We start from the raw sequence: 25,905 nt of genomic DNA on the forward strand, positions 1-25,905 counted from the left end.
CCCGGGGTGGCCAGAAATAACACAACTCCCAGGTGACACTTGTGTGTTTTGATGTTTGTTTTGGAGCCCGGCTGAGTCACGCCGGGTGAAAGCCTAAACAGAGCGCGTGTTTGCTGCTAACGGTGGTTTGTGTGTTTGTTTGTGTGAGCGAGCGCGTCAGACACACAGAGAGAGAATGTCTTTGTGCATCTGTGAGTATGTTTTCGTGGAGTGTGACTGGGGTGGTGGGGGTCTCTGCCTTGTGTTTTGTGTTCTTTCTTTTTGTGTAAGTGTGTGTGTGTGTGTGTGTTTGTGTGTGTGTGTGTGTGTGTGTGTGTCTCCTCCTCCTGCCCTGCGACATCTGTGGTGGTTCTGGCCCTGCCTCGACAACACAGCGGGATCAGCAGACTCCAGAACAGATGAAAGACAAGGTCAAGCATCCTACGCCATCCCCAAGCCACAACACACACACACACAAAAACACTCACACACAGAGGCACTCAAGCACACACGTGCACACAACACAAGGCGTAGGGAGGGCCAAAGCACTCAAGCTCTCTCTCTCTCACACACACACACACACACGCACAGAAAACACAAGGCAGTATGCCAACACACACACACACACACACACACACACACAAACAAAATAATGATATATAGCCCCCTGTAGCCCACCACAGATGACAAAGGGTAGAAGAATCACAGGAACACAGGCATCTCCAAATACACCCTGTCCACACGAGAAGGCCAGGCCACACTACACAAAAGATGATCAGTCAGAAGAGTACAAGCAAACAAAGGCAGCAAGGGCCACACACCACAGACTGGTGTCTGAGGCCTGTGACTCAATCTCTTCCTGGTGTCCATCAGGATGCGTCCCAGACAGGAGCAGACTGAGCGCACTCCCCACTCAGGATGTGGAAGTGCTCCGCTCGTCTGAGGGAAGAGAACAGAAGCTATTATGGGGCATTGGCGGGAACAGGGACAGTGACAGCGGCAGGAGCAGCAGCCATGCTGAAACTGGTACTGGGACTCAGAGTGTGTGTCCGTGTGTGTCTGTCTGTGTGCCAGGGCAGCTAAATGAGACCACAAAATCCAATACACATAGGCTAGAGTGCTCCCCATAGAGTTTTAGAGAGACTGGGGAGGAGACAGACAGATGGACTCTCTCTCTCTCTCTCTCTCTCTCTCACACACCTCCTAAAACTCGACTCTTATGCCCAAGCAGTGCCACTCAATAGTGGCGCCACCAGCTGAAAAAGAAGCCTGAAGGTGTGCCTCTCCCTTATATGCCTGGGACAGAGTGTCTGGTAGAATCACACACACACACAGCCACAGACACACAGACAGGCACATAGGCACACACAGCCACACACACACACACAGGTCTTTACATGGATCTCTTTCCACATTCCTGTCCATTGGTGACCACACATTTCAGAGGTGTGAGAGAGACAAGAAAAGAAAAACTACAAACAAGACACACACAAAAGAGAGCCGAGAGAGAACTAAAGGAGGGGAGATAGAGAGAGAGAGAGAACTAAAGGAGGGGAGAGAGAGAGAGAGAGAGAGAGAGAGAGAGAGAGAGAGAGAGAGGTGAAAGAGAAAGAAAAGGCAGAAAAAGACGTGTAGCCGAACAGGGTCAGCAGACTGACCATGTGACGGAGCGGCGCCTGGGATTAGTGCCTGTAAGCCTATTAGAGTGACGCTCGCTTTGGACAGCAGGGACCACCCGGGATCCCCTGCCACCACCACCACCTCCACCTCCAGAGCCCCAGCACAAACCCAAACCCTGCCCATCCACCCCACACCCATGTGTGTCTGCAGCCTCTTCAGCCTCCAGCGGGGCCCCACCGCAAAACCCCGGCCACCCTGCATTCCCTTTACACCACCACCACCACCACCACCACCACCAGCAGAGGCAGCACCCGGTTCAGATTAGCCCCAGCCAGCCTGCGCCATGCCATGCCACGCCACGCCACGCCGTGCCGCGGACCAGGCCCCAGCCCCAGCCAACCTCCGCCGGCCTCCCCCTGGCCATCTGGAGCCGTCTGGGCGCGGGGCCTTGTTCTTGTTCCTGGTCTCCAGACTGCTTCCACCTAAAGAGATTTACTGCCCTCCTCCTCCTCCTTCCACTCATCCTCTTGTTCTTTTGCCGCGGCGACCAGACTCTTCTCAGCTGGTCCTATCAAGCCCTCAAAATGGGTTTAGGGAGACGTGTGTGTGTGTGTGTGTGTGTGTGTGTGTGTGTGTGTGTGTGTGTGTGTGTGTGTGTGTGTGTGTGTGTGTGTGTGTGTGTGTGTGTGTGTGTGTCATGTGGTGGGTGGGGATCACATGCATCTGTTGTCCTCTTCTTCTGGGTGATTCATTACTTTAATTGAACAGTCGTCTGAACCCGCGTGGAGTGCTGGGGGGGACAGAGAGGTCTGTTGAGGGGGTCTAATCCATCGCTGGGTCCAACACCCCTCATCAGAACATGGGGACTCAAGGACGGCTTTGTCACAGAGCTGGACCTCTGGGCTCAGGAGAACATGGGTGAGAACCTTAGCACCTTCACAACATGTACTTTACAAACTAATCACCCTCATTTTGTACCACTTTAGATAAAGGAATCTGATAAATGAGTAAATGTATATGGCTACAGGCCATGTAGTAAACGATAACACTAATCAAGACCAATGGATTGATAAAACTGGTAGCTAAGAATGATTATGTACCGGTACATTAAATTACATTTGGCTGATGCATTTTAACCAGTAGGTGCATACAGCCACGTAGAACGACCAAGCCTTTAGCCCTGGTTGAAAAACAAGAAAAAAAAACTACATTTAAAAAGAAAATAAAACTTTCCCTGTTTCAATCCCACCATCACCACCACCCAATCACCACCACCACCATTAATCACTACTTCCACTCTGAAATGGAAGAGAACTTTGCGGATTTGCCTCCTCCTTCGTCCCAGCTTTGAGGAGCATGCACCAGGTAACCTAATTCTCTCCAGAGTTGCTGGTAACCCACTGGCCTACGTAATGTGTTGCCGTGCGGAGGCGGGTGCACCACACGAGGGACGCGGAGCAGACGAGCTGGAGTGGAAATGGCTTTAATTGATTTGGAAGGGGTCCACAAGCGACAGCAGGTCACCGCTAGCACGAGACGAGACCGGCAGCCCGACGGATCCACGTCCCCAAAGAGAAAGACCCAGAGAGGAGAGAGAGAGAGAGAGAGAGAGAGAGAGAGAGAGAGAGAGAGAGAGTGATATAAAAAAGAAAGACAGAAACAGAGAGCAAGGGAGAGGGAAAGAGAGAGAAGGGGACACATCAACACCTCAATTTTCCAGTTCAAAAAAGGTTCAAAGGGAAAAAATTAAGCAGATGCCGAAGTCATTACAAGCCAGCAAATGGTCTGGCAGGCGTTCAGCTGTGCTACTTACAAACACTATTTATACCCAGGCAGAGGGAGCAGAGGCTGGGCTGCATCACACAGCATCGTCCCGGCACAGAGACGCCGTCTCCGCCTCTCAATGGCTCCTCTATGCACGGATACCGCATTGTATTAATATGATTGTGAATAACAGTGGGGTTGGGCAGGGATGGGATATCTATGTGTGTGTGTGTGTGTGTGTTGGGGGGTGGGGGGGTTAGCCTTCAAGGGGAGTATCAGTGGATGCCAAGCGCTGGCTTTCAGGAACAATAGTTTTGAAAACCACACACACACACACACACACACACAAAACCCGGAGCAGTCACATCGGCACCAGCCTCTGCCGCTTTCAGCTTTTCAGAAGAAAAAAAAATAGACAAAGAGGAAGAAGAAGAGGAAGAGGAGGAGGAGGAGGAGGAAGAAAGCAAAGGAGGAGAATAGAAGGGGGGGGGGGGGGGGGAGAAGGCTACAGATTTGGCTCGGTTTCGCTCACTTTGGTTCACATGCAAGCGCACAACACAACCGGCATGGGGACCACAGCACGGGCCAATCTAGCATTCACAACTATGCCAACACACACACACACACACACACACACACACACACAAAGGGGCCGGCACACAATGCCACTAAATATAGCCGTTAAGTATATGACCCCTCAATTTCCAAGCTTCAGATAATGTATTTGAATAAAGACGAGGGAAGAAAGGAAGAGTTGCATGCAATTTGGAGATACCACTGAATAATCATTTTCTGTCACAACCCCTCTCTCTCTCTCTCCATCTCTCTCTCTCTCGCTCCCCTTCACTCCCCCCCTCTCTCTCTCTCTCTCCGTTTCTGATTATGCAATTCTTTGGGCCGCAGCGTTTTGGCAGGGACACAAACAGGGAGAAAGGGAGTGAGAGAGGAGCGGGAAAAAAAAAAAAGGAGAAAGGTGCCGTTTGACTCTCTGCCATTTCAATGACAAAATACAATCTACCACTCAAATAATTCTACAGAGGAGGGAGGATTAGCATTTCTGAGGTTGAGCCAGAGATTAGGAGACGCCGATCTTGAATTTCATCATCTCGCCGCCGCACAATGGCGTATTATTCCCCTCACTAGCGCCGCTGTGCCTTTTTTTATTTCTTTTTTGCTCTTTCTCCATCTATTCTGTGATGAGGGGTCAGGGGAAGCTTTACCTCCCTGCACCCACATTCAGCCGCGCTCTCGGTGTCGAACCAGATACCTCACGCTCCACTCCATCCACCACAGCGCCGACACATACACACACACACACACACACACACACACATACACACAGTGTCACATTCGTGAGGCCTCCATTGCGGCCGGCCTCGCCGTGTCACAGCCCGCTCGTCTGTCATCGGCACACTGCCGGTCACACACTGCCCTCTGCTGGCCGATCGTGGCTGGGAACGCTGCATAGGGATTCAGCACGGCCAGGTGCAGGTGAGTGGAGAAATGGCTGACCTGCAGACCTGAGCTGAGCCCGCCACATCAGACGGTAAACAGCTGATCTCAGGACAGCCGTGACATGACAAGAGAAATTACTTATAGCATCATGGCTATAACCTGACCAGACTGATTCTGCACTGGTCCTGTGAACATAAAATATGTTTGCAAATGCCTGAAATCATTTTCTTAAGACAGAATTAAGTCGCGTTCAAACACTGATCAGACTCTCTTTGATTGAGAAAGGATGATGAATGTTATAAGATGTTTAATTAATAGTTGATTTCTATGTGGTATGTGGAAACGATCATTAATAGTCCTCTAATTGAAACGTGTTAAGCACTGCGGATCGGTTTGAGTGTAAATAGCAGGCTAAATGGATGAAATGAAAGGTGGTACAAACACAATAACACAGCAGTCAGATAATATGGCTCAAGAAAATTACCCCATGACAAAAACACAGTCTGTAAGCCCTCCCTCACACACACACACACACACACACACACACACACACAGGCACTGTAATCTGGTGCCAAATAGGCCAGCCCAAGGAGCTTTGATGTCAGTCTCACTTGGAGCGCCCCCTCCACCTCTTCACCCCCCCCCCTCCCTTACAGCCCTCCTCTCCTTTTATAGTTCTCTTTCCCCCTCTTCCCCACTCCTCAATTCTTTCTCGCTCCCTCGCTCCCTCCACTGATGGTGCATGGCAGGCAGGGGGACACAGCTGAGTGTGTGAGGGTAAAGTGCCTCTTCACTGCCCCCACCCACCAGAGCCCTACACGCACGTCACATGCCAAGCATGTCTTTGATCACTTTGTTATTAGAGAGGTATGTGGAGACAAGAGGAATTCAGGACTTTCTCTCCTCTTCTCTCTCTCTCTCTGTCTCCCCCCCCTGCTCTTTTTATTCCCTTTCCTCCTCGACTTTCTCAGGGCTAAGAAAAGTACTTTGTACCCCCCCCCCCCCCCCACTCCCTCTCGGAGATGAGTCACTTCAGCTTTCCTTCAGGGTATTGTTTTTGTGCTCACCAGCTTGAATGGTCTTGTAGCACTGTTTCTCTGTCTGTACCAGTCATGTCAGAGTACGCTGAACTGACACCATGATGACACTTGCCATTTGCTTCTATTCCAACAAGGAAAACAAAAAAAAACTCCACAGAAAATAGACCAGTTATGTGATAGTGGTAGGCAGATCCAGCTAATGCATAGGCCAATGAAAGGTCCATCAGTAATCGCATCTTTGGCTGTTTTCAGCCAAAACCTCATACATAAACCACTAACTAATGCTGCTTTCGAGATGTCTCGTAAATCATCGTACACTCACCCGTACAACATGTACCAATGAGTGGCTTTAGGAACGCCTTTCTCTCGAGCCACGAGGGGCATTAGCAGGAGGCTAGTCATTGTTATTGTTTTGTGCTACATGTAGCCTCTAGCTAAACGGCTGGAAAACAAATTGTTACATTGTATTGCAGACACAGCAAGACCGTGCAATGCATGAATTGGTGACCGGATTGAAGCAGCAATGTAATCTAGTGTGTAAGAGCATTAAATCAACTTTAACATGACCAACACAGTACATATGCAAAAAAATACATGTCATCTCATCTCAACTATGGGAGCAGCCATGTTTGTTGTAAGGTCGTACGTCCACCTCGGGGTACCCTCAAGTACTCCGAGGTAAAGTGGGCGTGCCTGCCCAAAATGCACTTTCCAACTCGGGCAGCGGATTTACGAGACATTTACGAGACATCTCGAAAGCAGCATAACCAGCAGAGTATTCACTGCATCCTAAACAAACACAAGACAGGAAATAACACAAAACAGGAAATAAGGACCAGTGCAAATGGAAATGTCATAATGAATAACGACTGGTGTGTGTGTGTGTGTGTGTGTGTGTGTGTATTCAGTCAAGTCAATGAGAGGCAGAACATGCAAGTACTGTGAATGTGCAGTGTGTGTTTCAGCAAGGTTTCCTTCATGTGTTTCTATTTTTGTGCATGTGTGTGGTACCCTGGAAATCCATTTACAGGGTACCGAGAGCACAATGGAATTGTCTCTGCGAGACACTCTGGCAAAGAGCAATGATGCATGTTACTTTTACCCCAACATTCCAGGGAACCAGCTAAAATGATGAAGACAGCGCTGCAATGTTGGAGTACAGTACACATTGGTCGTAGTGTTATCTGATTGCGTCGAAGTCCGAAATCATTCAGGGTAAACATGGTCTTTTAAATGCATGCTTGTTGCTGCCCCTCGAGTTGGGCCATTACATTGTTCTTGGCCAATCTTTCTAGATTATCAGGGTCTGGATTATCGAGGCTGTGTGTGTGGATCAATGCCAGGCTATTTGGATGTTATGCGTGCATGTGTTCGGGAGTGCGTGTGCATGTGCATGTGCGCATGTGCGTGCGTGTGTGTGTGTGCGTGTGTGTGTGTGTGTGCGCATGTGTGTCTGCATGCGTCTGTCCCACTGAGACTCTCTACACAGCAAGATGTGGCTAATGTGTTTTTATATTTGTATGTTTGTGATGACCTCTACCACTGCATTGGGAGTGTGCATGCGCTGCTGTGAGTGTGCGTACGTGTGTCTGCGGTGCAAGTGTGTGTGTGCGCATCTTCTCTGCACTCTGCTGTGAGGACAGATGGACTGGAGTATCCCGGCTGGACAGGAGCCCAGGCCTTGGTACTGATCCAAGCAGAACCCCCTCAAACACACACACACACACACACACACACACCTAACTTTGTTGCCTTAGTTCTTCCCTCATCTATCTCCTAGCTGGGACTGGTGTTTACATGTGCACATGGTGGTGTGTATGTGCTCACACATGTGTCTGTCTGTGTGTGTGTGTGTGTGTGTGTGTGTGTACACAAATGTGTATGTGTGTGTATGTTGTTACAATAGCGAGCCTGTGTGCTGAGCACTGGGCAGCCATGCCCTGCAGGGTACTGCAGCCAGCTGGGCGGAGCCCCAACACTGGGCAGAGGGGAGGGGTGAAGGGGACAGGAAGGAGAGAGAGAGAGAGAGAGAGAGAGAGAGAGAGAGAAGAGAGAGAGAAGAGAGAGAGAAGAGAGAGAGAGGGAGAAGAGAGAGGGAGAGAGAGAAGAGAGAAGAGAGAGAGAGGGAGAGAGAGAAGAGAGAGAGAAGAGAGAAGAGAGGAAGAGAGAGAAGAGAGAGAAGAGAGAGAGGGAGAGAGAGAGAGAGAAGAGAGAAGAGAGAGAAGACAGAGAAGAGAGAGAAGAGAGGGAGAGAGAAGAGAGAAGAGAGAAGAGAGAGAGAAGAGAGAAGAGAGAGAGAAGAGAGAGAGAAGAGAGAGAAGAGAGGGAGAGAGAGAGAGAGAGAAGAGAGAGAGAAAGAGAAGAGAGAGAGGGAGAGAGAAGAGAGAGAAGAGAGAGAGAAGAGAGAGGGAGAGAGAAGAGAGAGAGAAAGAGACAGACAGACAGAGAGGTGGGGCTATAGGAAAACAGAAGAAAATGACAGAGAGAGGGGCAGAGACAGAGGAGGTAGCATAAAAAAATCTGGACCTGTACCAGCTCTGTAATGATGATACAGAGGGAAAAACAACTCACTACAATATGCAAAAACTGCTGTTCATTTGCAGCATCAATAGAGGTGTGAAAATCAGTCCTGGACAATGTGTTCTGGGTGAGACAGACTGTTGTGATACATCAAGAGCAGTCAAGTGGCTCTGTAAGTGCAGAGGGAGAAGGAGGATTAAGACATAGGACAGGACCATCTTTAGTCTGCTGCTGCGTCTGGTGCGAATCAGATCTGAGGCAACCGGCCAGGGTATGAGGGCATGGTTAAAGTATGAAGCCCTCCGTGCCAAAGGAGCACAAAGCTGACGCAAAAGAGAGCCCTAGCGTCTCTCTCTCTCTCTCTCTGAAGATCATAATCACTAGTCTAGCAGCCCTGAACATACGGCTGGCCACAAAGCCCCATCAGCGACACAGAGGGGCTGCCAAAGGCCCAGGGAGGCACGACACATGAAAGAGAAGCAGCCCGGCACGGTGTGGACTGTCTGCAGCGCAGTCACAAAGGGCCTTCAATGAGTCAATGAGTCAGATCTGTCTGACACCAGCACCCGATCCACCAGTACATGATGGGGGGGGGGGGGGTTCAGTGTAAGTGTGATCCGTTGTACTGTAAGGACTAGTAATACACATTAACCTGCAACATGTAGTACAAAGACTATTTGTTTCTGAAAGCAACTGTTTACAAAAAAAAGTTAAATCACTCTCGCACATGCACGCGCACGCAGTATGGAGCAGGGAGCAAACAATTCTTGATTTTTAATATCTATCTTCAGTCATCCAGCAGACTAGCTAGATATGACCTGAGTAACCAACCAGCATTGTATTTAGACCAGGGCCTCAATCCAATTTTCTCAACAGCATGCCATGAAAGACACCCTGTTGATGTGATTCTGACATGTTGCCTGCATGACTGGCCAATGAGAATGGGCAACAACAGCTACACGCTCACATCGGACAGGGCCAATGCCACACAGAGGTTGTGGGCAGCAAGCCCAAAGCTAAATTCAATGCATGAGGACATACATGCTGCATGTTGCCAATAAATAAAGAAAGGATTAAGGTAGTGCAGAATGGATACAATGCATACAGTTATGTAAGTCCATTAGTGTCCAGTAGAGGGAGTAATACATCAGCTTGAAACTCATGCATACCATGTGATGTGAGGCTCCTCTTTACATAGTCATGTCAAATTAGAGGTCTTCTAATTAAAGCACATTCACTCAAACACAACCTCATATAGAGATGAACTAACATCAACTGAAATACATTCAGTTATTTAATGTGGGTGCCTCTTAAAAGGATTTTCCAGTGATAACATTCAGTTCAATTCAAAAGTAATTTATTCTATCAGAAGTTGTACTTCATTAAATAACATGTACCTTCAGTAGTCAAAGACATTGTTAGTACACCGGCACCCTTATCTTTATAGGAGTGTGATCGTTGACCACTAGGTGGCAGCAACTCCATAAATATGTGGAACCTGGTTAAAATGAAGCTCAAAAATAGCTCACTTACATTTTCGATGACAAATGTCCACTCCTTGTCCTCAAACTCTTCCGCGTGAGGATCCTGAAATACAAAAGACATTTAAAGACATCAAAAGAATTAACACAAACTAAGAGATTTTGCATTCACACCCAGGTCAAGGACAGACACAGAAACAGCAGTCTTATCACCCATCAACAACCTTCACTGTGAAGATGCTCAAAACATTCAGCGGTAAATAAGAAAATTTTTATTTATTTCAATTTAAATATATATATATATATATATATATATATATATATATATATATATATATATATATATATATATATATATATATATATATATATTTGAAGTGTGTGACTTTTTTTTTTATAAGAAAGGTAAAAAGAAAGGCAGCTAGGACTTCATGTCCATTACAAACTTGTTCCGATACCACCAGTAAATCAGGCACATGTGCAATAATACTGGGTGTCTTTGGGGAAAAGTGTGTCCGACTCCGTACAGCAGAGACATAGGCATAGTAGCTGGGCGTGTGAACAGAAGTTAGAGAAAGTGTTAACTTTTATTTGTAACACATCAGCAAAACATTGAGTGTGAGAACTGGGCCTACGGTAGAAGATCCCAATGCAATTTATAGTACAGTTTTCTTGTTGTCAGTCAGTCCTAAATCAACACTACCGGTATTGTAAGCCATACTGTGTGGACCACCACCTCACCTAACCTCTCATCCCAATGGCTTTGTATGAAAAAGATGCCCTTAAAAAAACAGAGCCTTTAGTTTTATGTTATCAAACTATTCCAACCACACAGGCAACTTCTCTCTTTGTCCATTAATCTGAGAGCACTGAGGGGTGGTCAATGGTCACATTAAACAACAACGACCAATGTCACAGTACTGATAAAAGTACTTGAGGCTAATTGACTCCAAATGCTTTTTTTCCACATGGAAATGTCTGCTTTATTGCTGGGGACATGTCAAGTCAAATCAGGCATCACTGTCGGTCACGTTCCATTTAGCTAAAACCAGATCCTTTCAGCTAAAGTGTCCTTGTGACCCACTTCACGAAGGTGGGCACACAGAGGACAGAGAGGTCACTCTCACACTCACACACACACACACACACACACACACACACACACACACAGGAGAGTGGACAGGACGTCACAGATAACAGCCCTTGCTCTGGATAAAAGATGATGGCCCATTTGCGCTGCCATCCGTCTCTCCACAGAGGAGACTGGAGCCTCTCGGGCCATCAGACACTGTCTGTTACTGGCCAGATGAGAGGACACACTTCTCCACCTCGCTCTCTCGCTCTCTCTCTTTCCATCACTCCCTCTCACTCCCCCTCTCCCCTCTGCTTCAGTCCTCTTCAATCCAGAGTAAGAGGCTATAATGACTGGGAAGGCCACCACAGTCTGCAGTATGGTTGTTCCTGCTGATTAACCTTCACAAATCACATGCCCACATGTACACAAACATTCGAATCAATCACACCCAGCTGTCAAGCAAATATGTCTCTGCATCTCTCTCTCTGTCCCTCACACTCCCACATATTTGACTAACTGCTTACTGAATACTTGACACAGATGCAGGCATTCACTGTCCAATCAATAATTGCTCACACACTGCACACAGATACCAACATATTATCAGAGGCAGATTAAGTGTCAGCGTGTAACTATGTAACTAGACTACTGTGAATACCCAACAAAGGCTAATGAGCAGGAAAAAAGAGAGAGAGAGAGAGAGAGAGAGAGAGAGAGAGAGAGAGAGAGCAGTACACACACACACACACACACACCACTCTCTCCCCAATCAGTTCTGATTTGGCTGCAGGTATCTAGCAGAGATCGATGTGGGAGAGCTTTCAGCTGCTAAACATCCTCCGCCCGTCCTTTACAGACTGCACTCTCTCCATTTGTTCTCTTTAATGACCACACAAATAAACATCCCTCCATCTCCCCGCCTCCGCACCCACCCACCCACCCACCCCACCCCTCCTTCCTGCCGCTGCCACTGGGTCTCCCGAAATAGCCCGGCCCTCTGCCCGTATCTCACCCCAGCCCTGACGGCAGCCATTGATTGGGTGTTATCATTACACCGCCATTTGTCTCCAATCTGCGTGGATTTACTGCTCCTCCTGTGTCTCTCCGCTCAAAGCGGGTCAATTGTAAGTGAATTTTCTTTGGTTACTCGGTGACAAGAGAGGGGAGAGGAGAGGAGAGGGGAGAGGAGAGGAGAGGGGAGGGGAGGGGAGGGGAGGGGAGGGGAGAGGAGAGGAGAGGGGAGGGGAGAGGAGGGGAGAGGAGGGGAGAGGAGAGGAGAGGAGAGGAAGCGGGTGGGCAAACGAGAGCGGAGTGGAGCGGAGCGGAGCGGAGCACTTCCCCTGCCTGACGGGAGATTGTGCTGAGTGCGGAGCTTTCCTGCTGCTTCTCATTAGTCTGCGTGCGCTAGAACTGCCACGGAACCTCCGCGGGTCATCTGACAGTAGAGGAGGTGCAGTGGCCAGACAGCATGAAATTTACATGAGGTGTGTGGGCTGGTTAAAGTTGATTACCAAACTGAACTGTGGGTAATGTAGTTTAGGGAGGTGTGCTCAATGAGGTCAGCTGGAGGAGGTGCCAGACACTGGATTGTGAGTGGGTGAGTTTCTGCTGCACCCAGCGTGTCTACCGCATCAGCACAGACGGGGTGTGTGTGTGTGTGTGTGCGTGCGTGTGTAGACCACACTGTGTGGACGCTCAACGGGACATTCAACACCAGGTCAAGCTGTCAGCACCAGCTCGTAATGCTTTAAATACTATGTGCTCCTCTCACCCCCTCTTAAAACACACACACACACACACACCAATTTACCCACGCTGAGTAGACATAATTTGGTTAGACAGCACAAAAACATACACTGCATAATATCCATCCTGAACTCAAGTCAAACCTGTTCACCCTTTATAATATCATTTTCAATGAGAAAACGGCACTAATTCTGAGGGCAATCTTGCTAATCCTACAATTATATGTTGGCTTCAAAAATGTTTGATAACTTCAGGCACAGACATTTTCCCTGCTTTAAGCCCTAAGTGTGGAGCTGAACTCAACAGTGAAGTGCACATGCGTGCGTGGATGTGTGTGTGTGGGTGTGTGTGTGTAGGTGTGCACATGCATGGCTGCTGTGCTGTGGCGGCCAATGTCTGGTGTCTACTCACCTGCGTCCCAGTGGGCAGACGTGGGGCTACTGCACTGTGGTGTGCTGCTGTTGCTCTGTGCTACTCAGGGGTCAAAGACCTGCTCCCTGTGTGTGTGGTGGCTCCTATCTGCCGAGTGACTGACTTAAATGACTGCCTGACGTCTCCACATTAAAAACACTTTCAGCACTGAAGCTGCTTCCTGTTTACAGTCGGGAGGCTGCTCACCTGTGGCTTAGGGGAGGCGTGTGGCGCAGGTCATGTGACCCTGCTTAGTCTGGCCTTAATTACTACTTAATCAGCCCTCATCTGTGTCAGTGGGCCAGGAGAGCACCTACAGCCTATTTCTGGAGAAGAGCGCCTCTCCCTCCCTTTGCAATCATTCATTCACTCTTTCATTCAGTCTACCTCATTCACTGTCAATCACTCTCTCTCTCTCTCTCTCTCTGTCTCTCTCCTCTAACTCTTTCTGTCCGTTTATCTATCTAACCATCCATGTGTCTATGACTTGCTCCCCCTCACTGTATTTGACCTGACCACAGTGAGAAACAGTGAGAGGGGTTTACTAAATGACAAGGCCACATGAAAGACAGCAGGAGAGCTACAAATGAGATAGAGCAGCGGTTCCCAAACTTTTACACGTACCACAGTTTGGGAATCCCTGAGATAGAGGGAGAGGAGAGACCGTACCTTGAACAGAGTGACCGTGATCTCGATGTTCTCTGGGACGGGCCACACCACAACCCCTCGGTACGGGTTCTTGATTCCTGGCTGCCAACTGTGAGACTGGGGACAAGAAAAAGACAACAAGTAAGGATAAATAAAATACACACTCTCTCTCTACACACACACACACACACACACACACACTCACACAGCAGCATGAGACTGAGCAATAATAGGTTAGACTCTGGCTGGGTTTCACAGTCGTGGCCTTTTTGTTTATTTTTGGCTGACATACTGTTCTGTAGTTTTTCTTCACAAGGCAAAAGTTCAAAGGTTCAGTTGGGAGGTAAATAAAACGAAATGCATCAACACCAGGACAAACTACACAACATAGGCCCAGTGTCCCTGACCCTGATCTCCAGAGTCTCTCTTTCACACACACACACATTTTGAGCCCAGCGGTGCCAACACCTCTACAGAATACACTACATAAGCCACACCTGCTGCTGCTGACACAGCACCTCACTACAGAGAGAACAAGAGAAACATGGAGGGAGAGAGAGAGAGAGAGAAAGTGTGTGTATGTATGTGTGTGTGTGTGTGTGTGTGTGTGTGTGTGTGTGTGTGTGTGTAAGACTCTTGAAGGGACATGAAGGGGAATACACAGAGCGGGGCCTTTCAGAGGACTTAATCGGGAGCCTCTCTCCATATTAAAGCTGCCGGCGGCCTGCTGTGTGGGGACCGGAGTATGACCCGGGCCGGTATTAAAACTCCGCCATGCTCGTGTGTGATGCGATGTGGACACAGACAGATGGGCAGGTCAGGCGCTGAGGGGAGGGAGTGAGGACTAAATGCCGTTTTGATGGCTGCTGTTGGCCTGGAGTAGGCCGCTTAAAAACCTTGCAATCTCAGGTCTTTTGCTGCAAAATGGAGTAAGGGAACCGCCAACTGAGGACGAGCCAAATGCATTTACTGCTTAGCCAACCATCCAGCTTTATGGAGGGGTTTAGGTGATGGGAGGGGGGGGAAGGTGATTATGACACATGTAGCTGACAAGCAAACTCATCGAGAGGTTAGTATTGAAGCCACTATTAGATATATTTCTCGGAACTTACATGGATACCTAAACAGCTTATCAGTGTAGTGTAGAATGCTTTATTCTCAGTGAAGAAGATTCTACACTTCAGCCTGGTTTTGATAAAGGTCTGACTAACCAAATTCTTCTTCTTAGTATGGTGCAGCTATTTAAATTCTGACCATGTCAGCAATGTGAGGTCGTACGCTACAGACTGAACCAACCACGTGCCGGGTCATTCTGCTCAACGCCCCTAATCCAAGTGAATTCCTATGGGGAACTTCCGGCCATAATAGCTATGTCCAGTAGCCTAGAAATCTACACGCACCCTAGCGGCAGCAAATTACATTTGCTTCCAGGGCTAGTCTAGCAACTTTCCGTTGGCTTGTGAGCTCGAAAAATTATACTTCTATCAGGCCAATCAAATAGTGTATAGAGTCGTTAGGTGGGCTTAATATAATGATTGATGGCAGAGTTGCAACGATTTGGCTTGAATTCCCTGCTACTTGAAATCAAAGAAGATGGATGTTGCTGTTGGCCAACAGGGTGACACAAGTTAAGCTTGTTTTAAAATGGCAAACGTTTGAACTAGCCAACTAGCTCCGCTGGTGGGAAAACGCATGGGACTCAGCGCTGTCCTATTGCGTGCAGAGGGAATTTGAAAGACAACCGATTATCCCACCCCTCGGACTGAGCACTGCGAACGGTGAGTGCCCAGACCCTACATTTTAATGTGGGTCTGGCTCGTCAGGCTATATGTCCAGTCCATTCTGTCTAAACATCTAACGCAGGTCTTGGGACTTGTTCACAAAGCTGTGCAAGTGGTCTGAACAACACAGTGAAACAGGACTGTGAAAAGGAAAGGAAAGCAAACAAACCTTGGAGGATTTCCGTCGACTGCGGCGCGTCCATACCACCACCAGCTTGTCTGGCTGCCTGTGGACACAGAAGAGGAGAGTGGGGTTTAGTACAATGACAAATACAGTCAATCACTGTCAGCTAGCACAGAAATCAGTTTCCCCATGTTCCATTTTTTTCTTACAGTTTAAACACTTAAATTCAATCACTGACAGCAGAGTGGAGGCCCTTTCACCAATATGAACCTGAGCAGGATTAAGACTATAACCATAGAACGATTCAAGAACTATTCATGCCCAGAGACCTCTAATACACTACGTGCACAATTATGAGGCAAACTGTACTACTCAGGATTAAGTTTCTAGCCACATGTCCATCCATCTGGTCCATCAATATTCACACTCATTTCATCTGTTCAGCAAACCTCTGAAAAAATCTGTCCTCAGGTATTTCTTGGCCCAACCTTGACGCTTTAACTTGTGAATCTTCAGAGTAAAGAAGGCTGGAAAACCACTGTATCTGAACACTGGGCACTCCAGGTAGGTTTCAGCTCTGGAGTATGATTGCACTGTTGTCTAATGGGCTCCTGGTAGTTTCACATTTAATTCTTCTCAAGCTTTTTGCAGTCAATTTGCACCTCTGACTATTTGTGACTATTCGCCACAAAGCGATTGTGCAGTGATCACGATTAAATAGTTTAACTATTTAAAGACTGATGTTTCAGTCTGAAAGAGGTCTTGCAATTTTTGACTTTTCAGTCTCAGTTAAATCTCTCTATTGGCCCACTTGCTAAAGAATGCAACACTTTGTCTAATGTGTTAATCACTTAAAGCCACACCTTCCAAACACAAACATATCACCGGAAAATGATTAAACACAATAAGTATTCAAGTTTATGTGGTTTGGAGTTGGAAATTCTGCATAGACTGAATAATTAATTGTGCATGTACTGCATCTCATTCAAATCAACATGTTAAGTCAACATGACCACAAGCCACCTTTCTGAAATGAGCCAACCTCATGTCGCCTCTACCAGACAGGGATGGAGGAAGAGGGGCAGACAGGCAGGGAAGGGAAGTGAGGAGCAGTAGAAGATGGAGGGCAGGCAGACGCCCCATCCCCCATCCCATCAGATGAAACAAGTGCCCTGACAGCATGCTCTTCTGATGTCTAACAGTCAATCAAAGATTTAAGAGTACACACACACGCACACATGCGCGCACACACACACACGCGCGCACACACACACACGCGCGCGCACACACACACACACGCTACCAACAACGATTTCCAAACATCTGTGATTCATCAACACTCAGACATATTCACTCACGCCACACACATGCACACATAAAAGAATGAGCTTGTGAAATCTGTTCCTGTTCAAACAAGTCCACAAAATCAACACGGATATGAAACTCTAATGCAGTCCATCAAACTGTCGCTGCTCTGAACTGTGAATCCACCCTCCACATGGTGCAAAGCAGCTGTGTGTGCATGCGTATGTGTGTGTGAGAGTGTGAGTGTGAGTGTGAGTATGTGTACGTCCCACAGGTGGATCAGTCCGCCAGAGGAATAAATTAATGATGAAGCTGAGCCTGAAGCAGAGCGTTGCAGACACAAGCACAGTCCGTCTGAGCCTGTACAAAGAGAGGCTGGCAGAGGCAGACCACGAATTCACTCCAGTAAGTCAACTAGGGTCCACACCTGTGCACATTACCCAAATCCTCCACATATACACACACACACACACACAAACAAACACACAATCAATCACTTTTTCTGTCAGTCTGTCTTGGGCTAGGGCAGTGAATTAGGTCCAATAAGAGACTCAGTTAGGGCAGCAGATCCTGTGATCAACATGTGAATAGTACATGTAAGCCTATGATTGTGTGTGTGTGTGTGTGTGTGTGTGTGTGTGTACGGCCTGTGAAAGGGAGAGGGAAGAGAGACTGGGTGAAAGTGTGCAAGTCAGAAAAAGTGTGAGAGAAAGAACAGAAAAATGCTGGGGGAAAAAAAAATAATTTTGAAGTGAAAGAAAGAAGTTGTGAGGATACAGGCATGCAACGCCAAGTGCTTTAGTGCTGTAAGAGATTCCAGTGGGAAAACCAGCTCAGGGCCCAGACAAAGGTGCATTTGAAGGCTTTCCAGTTGTGTTCCAGCAGCCTCTGGTGGGTGCCTGCATGAGTTTCCTGTGAAACCAGTCACAGCTCCATTTAGCTGCGTCAAAACCCCCTTAAGTCACAGACACAGGGACCGAACTCTGGTCACTGACCACTCACCTGTCAATCCCCTATTTGTGTACGACTGAAAACCCACAAAGACACGGCTAAGGTAGCTGTAGGGAACATTTAAGTATGTTTTCAGTGAATGTCGGTTCTATTTCAAATCGGACCATAAAAGTGGCCAAGTCTCTGCAGAGCAGACCGATGACCATGGAACAAAGACCAGCCCTGATTCACTGGCTTGACGTGTGACGAAGAGAATGTTTTGGAAACGATCTTGCAAAATAGGACGCTGGAGTTTCTGACCAACACATCTGCTAATAATACTGAAACAAAATCAAGACCAAGGGGGGAGTGGATGAAGGAGAATGATGAAATGAAGACATGATGAAAAAGTGGCCAGAAAAAAAAACGAGAGAGAGAGTTGTACCAGACAGAGAGAGGATAGGGCATGTCAGTGGGGGTGTGAGGGGAGGGGAGGACAGAAGAGGAGGAGAGCAGGGCCACAGACGGCACACAGCGGCCCATTGTGTGAGCTCCCATGACCACTGCTGGAGCGCCACCTCCCTGCAACCCCCCCGAGGGCCCTTTGTGCTGAGGAACCACAGCACCCAGCACCCTGCGCCATGCCACGAATGCCAACCATTCTGCCCGCCTGCTCCTGCCTCAGAGGCTGCGCTGTGTCCTTGCTTTGCTGCCTCCGACACACACACACACAGAGAGATTCCTCTCTTTCTGGACTTTTCCTTCAGAGTTCTCCTTTTGCCTCCCCTAACACACACACACACACACACACACACACACACACACACACACACACACACACACACACACACACACACACATTGTGCCTGTTACAACAACCCTCTCTCCATCAATCTCTGTTAAGCTTCAGTCTTCCAGTCTTCCTACTCAAACCTCAACACACACACGGTACCTATTAACCCGCTAACCTCTGTTCAGAACACTCTTCCCCTCATATGTTTCTGACTCCCACACATTACCCAACACACACACACACACACACACACACACACACACACACACACTCTCTTCTCTCTCTCTCAACACAATCACTAGTACAGACTTGGATCCCTCCCTTCCTCCTCCTCCTCCTCCCCTCTCTCCCCTTTGCGCTGGTCTCCTTTTGGCCCGCTGCATTCCATTCCTTACAGACCTCCAGTAGCAGAGCGGGTGAGCAGGCACTGTGCATCGCGGCCCTGTGATGGAACGCCGCAGGAATGCTCTGCAGCACTTACACGCGTCAAAGAGCCGACTGCCTCGCAGCTCCAAAACCCTCCCCGCCTCTTTTTTCTCCCCTTCTCCCCCATATAAACACTCATCTGTTTTCTTCTCTTCCTTCTTTTTCTTCTGTCCGTCAATAACCCCAGGGGGGGGGGGGGGGGGGCACTCAGATTCCTCTCTGATGCTAGAAAAACACACTGCCTTCAGCCCCCACACAAACCCTCCACTGCCTTTAAAAACACTATGAAACAGGTGAGTGGATTGACGGAGACACACAGACACACATACACACTCGTTCATACACACACAGACACACACACAGGTTCATACACACACAGACACACAGACACACAGACACACACACACACGTTCATACACACACACACACACACACACACACACAGACACACATACACACTCGTTCATACACACACAGACAGACACACACACACACACACACACACACACACACACACACACACAGGTTCATACACACACAGACACACATACACACTCGTTCATAGACACACAGACAGACACACACACACACACACACACACACACACACGTTCCTTGGGGAGAGCGGAGCGTAGAGGAAGAACAAAAACTAGACGCTCGGCTCAGGAGGGAGCTTGTTTCCCTCCACTTTTCATTTCGCTCATCAAATGATTCGCATCAAATGGATTCCATCTGAGGATGGAGGGGGAGAGATGGAAAAGGGGGAGAGATGGAAAAGGGGGAGAGATGGAAAAGGGGGAGAGATGGAAAAGGGGGAGAGATGGAAAAGGGGGAGAGATGGAAAAGGGGGAGCGAGAGCCATTTGAACAGGCAGAAAAAGGAGAAAGAAAAACACATAGGCAGACTGCTGAAAGCTGATGCCTTATTTTGATGAGATGAAGGCCATTTTAGGTTAGAGATGATGATGATTTAGAATCGAATGTTACAGAGGAGAGAATTACAGCACCTGAGGTGAGATGGGGATGACAGTACATTGGAAGGGGTGGGGGGGGGACTACAAATCCCACATGTGATGGCAACAAAGGACGACCGTCTGCTTTGACAACAGGCAAGCAAATACAGAGAAAATGCCAACTTGGCAAAATCAGGACTGCGGCATCTGGTAGTCAGCACCTGCGTCACTTCTGATGAGGACCAGTTGTGGGCTCGCATTGTGATCCAATCACCTGACAACTGGTGATATGACTGGTTCTAGATGGTTTTATAAGAGAAACACATGTCTGTATTAAATGGTACAATCTGGTGCATTGTCACAACAAATAAAAAAAAAAATAAAAAAAAGGTTCACTCTCTTTAGAGTTCAGCCAAAGTGCAAGCTTGTATTCCCTAAAGCAGGGATTCCCAAACTGTGGTACGAGTTTACATTAGGGCGTACGCGAGATGAAAAGGACAATGTCTGAAAGGTGTTGAATTTTTTTGTTTGTTTTTAAATCTTATAGGCCTAAAAGCCTATGTTCTCATAGGCTCACAGTTTCATAATATTGTTCTCCACACTGTTTTAGTGTGAGAGCTCATAGACCAGTTTCACGTTTTGATTTTGTTATTTGTTATCATGTAGGGTGGCTAATTAAACATGATGCCTGGAATATGTCAGTAGAATGTGTTATGTTTAATTATGTGTCGGATGGTGCGGGTACGCAAGCCAAGTCAGGATGTAGGTGGTGGTACGTGGGGGGAAAAGTTTGGGAACCGCTGCCCTAAACGTATCGGTCTAAGCATGCTAGGACCATACAGAAATACCTATGACTTCTAATAACAACAAATCCCTTATAGGGCGAAATAGCTCTATTGCTCCAGGGCTTAAATTTCATTTTTCAAAATCGGGGGGGGGGGGATTACATGTATTTATAAAAAAAACATGTATTTCAGCAAAGCAATCCATCCTATGAAAATAAACAAAGCAAACAAAGCCTACGGTGGATCTCTCCAAATGAAACCCAACACAGAGAAGGTTTTGGGGGAGTGGGTGGACTGTTTGTTTAACAGCAGCTCATGGAGTGTTTTGGTTTGACACTGAAGCTGCCAGCAAGTACCACTGGCACTGCTGAGTGACATCCAGGAGCTTTTACCTTGGCCATTCACACAGACTAAAATGGACAAGACGACTGCAGTCGGCACACACAAGATCACCTTCCACGACTGCAGCAGGATCATTCCATGTAAAAATCGGACAGAATCCAGGAGTTTGTCTGCATAATGTTCAGGTCCAAAAACTAAGACCTGTAAAGTATTTTTTGTTTACAATTTCAATGTTTTCAAACATTTTCACACTTGAGTTTGAATCCATTTTTTTGATCAAAAATGCCAAAAAAAATGGACATTAATATCTTTAAAAGTATTATTCCTAGCCTGCCCAAGCTTTGTGGGACGTTACAGCTGACGTTGTGCTACTCCATTGGGCTGAGGAGCAAAGTCATTGCGTTGACTCCGATTCAGCAATGAACTGACGTGAAAGCTGGACTACCTGTGTGTAATCCAGGCCTGACTCAAAGGGGGTAGGCTGAACTCCTTCAGTGAAGCCACAGAGGAGACGAGCAGTGAAAGGCAGCTCTCTTTCTCACCTAAGCCAGCATGTGGAAGTTACAGATGTAGAATGTGAATGTGTGAGAGACGGATCTATGCGAGGGTGAGACAGAGTGAGAGGGAGAGAGAGAGCGAGCGAGAGCACGAAACAGAACGCTATAGGGAGGATGTCTGCTGAGCTTCTGACAGCTGCTGGGGAGCTGCTGGCAGGCTGAGAACTGCGGTGTTCAGAACATGCAGCGCTGGCACACACACACACACACACACTTTTAAACAGCCTCAGAAGTCCACTACCCTATGGCCAAACACACTGGCCTATATTACCTGCCTCTCCACTCCACACTGTGCTGCAGCACTCTGGGGTGATAAAGATTCTCCAACCTGCTACCACAGTTCACCAGCTTTGGCCCCTCTCATTTCACTGCTAGTCTACTCCCACTGCTTTGTCTTTCTCATTACTTTTCATCACCATCTTTGCCACAATCTGTGCAGAGTTAATTCAAGAGAGACCTCCTCACCTAGAGGCAAAATCTTAAACCTGACCACTGCTGTTCCTCCTCAACATGTCTCAAAACTTGCTCAATGTTCTTTGCTCAACAACTTCTCCTCCTACACACACACTGTCTGGGATCTGTTGTGTTCAGAAAACAAAGCATCAGTTCTCCTCATGCCCTCCGCCAGTATCATCCATACACACACACACTCGAATGCAGCAGGAGTCATCCTCCACAGTACTTCATCCTCCTCTAGTGCAAGGCGTCTAGAAATGGACAGACTAAGCAAAGGCGACTCAGCGAAGCTCACGAGTCGTGAAAGAAGAAAGTGATAAAAATAGCCTGAGAGATGAGGGAAGGAGGGGAAAACAGACAGACAGACAGACAGACAGACAGACAGACAGACAGACAGACAGACAGACAGACAGACAGACAGACAGACACACACACACAGGCCGACCACCCTGGGAGGAAAACAATACCCAAAGCCGAGACAGTTTCTTTTTCCTTTGTTGCATTTCGATTTCATGAGTATGCCTATTTATATGGAAAAAAAATGTGGGGGATAAAAAAAAAAAAAAAAAAAAAAAAAAGTCAGAAAAGCAGGGGAAGAAGTTAAAGTTAAATGTAACAATATGGGCAAAATAAATAAATAAGGGAGAGATAAGAGCGCTAAAGTAGGTCATGCGCAGCAGGGGTGCAGGAGAGGCCCGGGGAGATGCTATCTCTGGGAAGCGGGGCATGGGAGGAGGCGGTTCGCCAGACAGGCCCGGGCGGAAGTGTCTTCCCTGGGCACGACCAGCCTGGCTGCAACGGGGGCAGCGGGGGGGGGACTGGAGACACCCTGAGCCATAGCTGCAGTGTATTGTTCATAGCACCCAAACACCTACGTGTGTGTGTGTGTGTGTGTGTGTGTGTTGAAAAAGATGTCTGCTGATTAGTCAAAACGGTATCCGAGGGTAGTGGGTGTGTGTGTGTGTGTGTGTGTGTTGTTGCATTCCTACAGGGGGAAGGAAGAAAAAGCACAGACACACACACACACACACAAAGGAAGTTGTTTGGTGCCTGATGCAGTCTGCAGATGTGCCCGGCACCTCACCCTGCTGTTTTGGGAGCCTCGGCAGCGGCCTTTTTTGGATCTCCCTGAAAGAGCTCACGGCCACGGGATAGCGTGTTAACAGCGCGGGTCCTGTAAAACTGCACCAGACTGGCCTTTAAGAGGTTCAAGCTCTGCCCTGACCCGTCGTTAAAAAAAAAACTTGCCACTGCTCGGCATCCGCCACTCCTTCTCTCCTTGTTCTCTACTCCTGTGCCACTGCGGTCTCAGTCTCTGCCTTTCCATGTCACCCTCTGCTTTTCTCTACAAATGTATTCTGTATCCCATTTTCTTTCTGTCTATAAAGCACCTCTCTGGCTCAGTCTCTCTCATTGTCAGTGACCGAAGAGGATGGGATGGGATGGGATGGGATGGGGGGGGGGGGGGGGGGTTAGTGTAACCGGGAGGGGAAAAGGAGAGGCTGGGTTGTATCCTCAGCAAGCAGGTCAGCATAAAAATGCATTACAAAAATAAAATCCTGAATAAAGGGAGAGGAGGCAAGGAGAGGGGAGGTGGGAGAGGAGGGGGGGGGGGGGGGGGGTGGGAGGGCACTTCCTCGCTGACAGCTGCTAACAAATACGGCTGTCAGCCCAGAGGAAGGAGCAACCCAACACTGGACACACAGCTGACAGAGCGCTGGCTCGAGTATCCACCCTCCGTCTGCCTGCCTCTCTCTCTCTCTCTCTCTCTCTCTCTCTCTCTCACACACACACACACACACACACACAAACAGGTCTATACCACTCCTATCCAAAATGCTGTTTATGTTTATGAGGGAAGCAGTGCTGTGCAAAAAGGGAGAGTTGCATCCTCGGATACAGTCTGATAGATATTCATTCATTGGGTGTAGAAGGACTTCTGCTGAACTGTGTGTATGCGGGTTATACTGGAGTGCCATGACATGAGGGCAATTCCAAAAGCTTCTAGAGCAGTTTAACTACAAGGTGCAATTGTTAGGACGCCAGTCTTCCCAATTACTCATCTTCAGCACCATCACCATCATCGTAACCAAGCTTATAGCACTTAACTCCGTGATCAGGGAGAGAGCGGAATTATACACAGATTTATGGTTTCTCTGATGAGACAGAACGGGATGAGAAAAGCATACCTGAGACATAGTTACTTTGTTACATAATAAAAATCAATACATAAGTTTCATGACTGGCACCAATGGCGTAAAGGCGTTTACAGTTTTTGGTCTTGGGTGTGTTGTAAAACAATTTGTGCTCACTGAACTGTTTAATAAAAGCTGGCCCCTGAACTCTTGTGTGCTATACAAACAAGTTCTTGACCCCTCACACACACACACACACACACACACACACACACAGAATAGGGTGACCTGTGTCAAAGCTGAGGGGGCTGGAAAGAGGCGTCAAGAGCCCTTTACTCACTCCAGCATGAGAGTCTCTATAGAAATGCTACTCCCGCTGCTAAACACACACACACACACACACACACTCTCTCTCTAATGCATCAGCTCCAGGTCTAACACACACACACAGGTTGACACCGCAGACAACCTGAAATCTGCCGTTTGACACAATAAACCAAGGGCTGTTGTTTCTTTGTTTGAACCTGGCAGCAGCAGCAGCACATATGCCATTCCCACATAACTGCTGAAAACTGGAACTGACTCACCTCAATAAGCAGCACCTCCAATACTTCACAAGGGCTGAGCCAAAGCCTCCACCAATTACACAAATGTCCAGATTCTGACAATACGGCCATTTAGTTTACAACCAATTTACCACCAATAGTGTAAAACTAATAATTGTGGCTGACATTGGTTCTAGTCCCATTCTGCCAATTTTCTTCCATCAAATAGCTTGTCGTAATGGAAATATTCATTTTATTGACTAAGTGATAAAATGGGTTTTATTGCTCCCCATTATGAGTGAGGTCTTCCCTGGTGCAGCCCGACAAGCAGGAAGAGGGCTTCTGAGGACAGGCACTGCAGCATTGGAGAAGACTGGAAGGCTACACACACACACACAGCACAAAAAAAAGAACTTCTGCTGCACAAAAGAACAAAGGATGCAGTCAGTGCAAGAGATAATGAAGAAATTATTTAAGGAGAAGCTGAATCAGCCATGTAAACATTTGAAGCACAAGATATGGGCCACAATCACCTTAAGACAAACAAAAAAAAAAAAAATCCCATATTGACAGTATGCCAGTCAGTAATTGCCCTCTTAACAAAAGGCCCTACTGTGCTGACAAAATTGTTGTATGTTATTTTATTGTGTCAACATTCACGACCAACAAAACTTTCCATCACATGGTTTGACGCTGACAGTCATGAAAAGGAAGAGGGTAAGACCAGGCTGGTTTCTTCCCCCTCACCTTGAACCCCCTCACCTTGAACGACTCCTCCAAATCCCACAGGAGACCCAGCTTGACATGCTCCTGTAGAGCCCGATCAAGGAGCAAATCTTCACGGCGTTGATGTGAATCTCTTCAAGACGTCTCTCCGTATTTGTCAGAGGAGTCCTTGAGTCTTCCCTCCTCTCCAGAGCTCAGTGGGTTTAATTTGCCAACTGAGGTGGGCTCACCGGGGACGCCTTGAATCATCAAACGTGCATATATGTGTGTGTGTGTGTGTGTGTGTGTGTATCGGCATCAAACAGCTTCT

General features: G+C 47.7%; 1 protein-coding gene across 1 annotated transcript in view; it reads right to left on the minus strand.

Moving 5' to 3' along the window:
- The window catches only part of ehbp1 (EH domain binding protein 1), a 151,438-nt gene that overhangs the window by 111,695 nt on the left and 13,838 nt on the right, over positions 1-25,905 (minus strand). The window contains 3 exon segments of the mRNA XM_042066196.1: positions 9,912-9,965; positions 13,761-13,856; positions 15,690-15,747. Coding sequence (XP_041922130.1) covers positions 9,912-9,965; positions 13,761-13,856; positions 15,690-15,747 — 208 coding nt within the window.

This window comes from Alosa sapidissima, chromosome 16 (assembly GCF_018492685.1).
Source record: "Alosa sapidissima isolate fAloSap1 chromosome 16, fAloSap1.pri, whole genome shotgun sequence".
NCBI lineage: Eukaryota > Metazoa > Chordata > Actinopteri > Clupeiformes > Clupeidae > Alosa > Alosa sapidissima.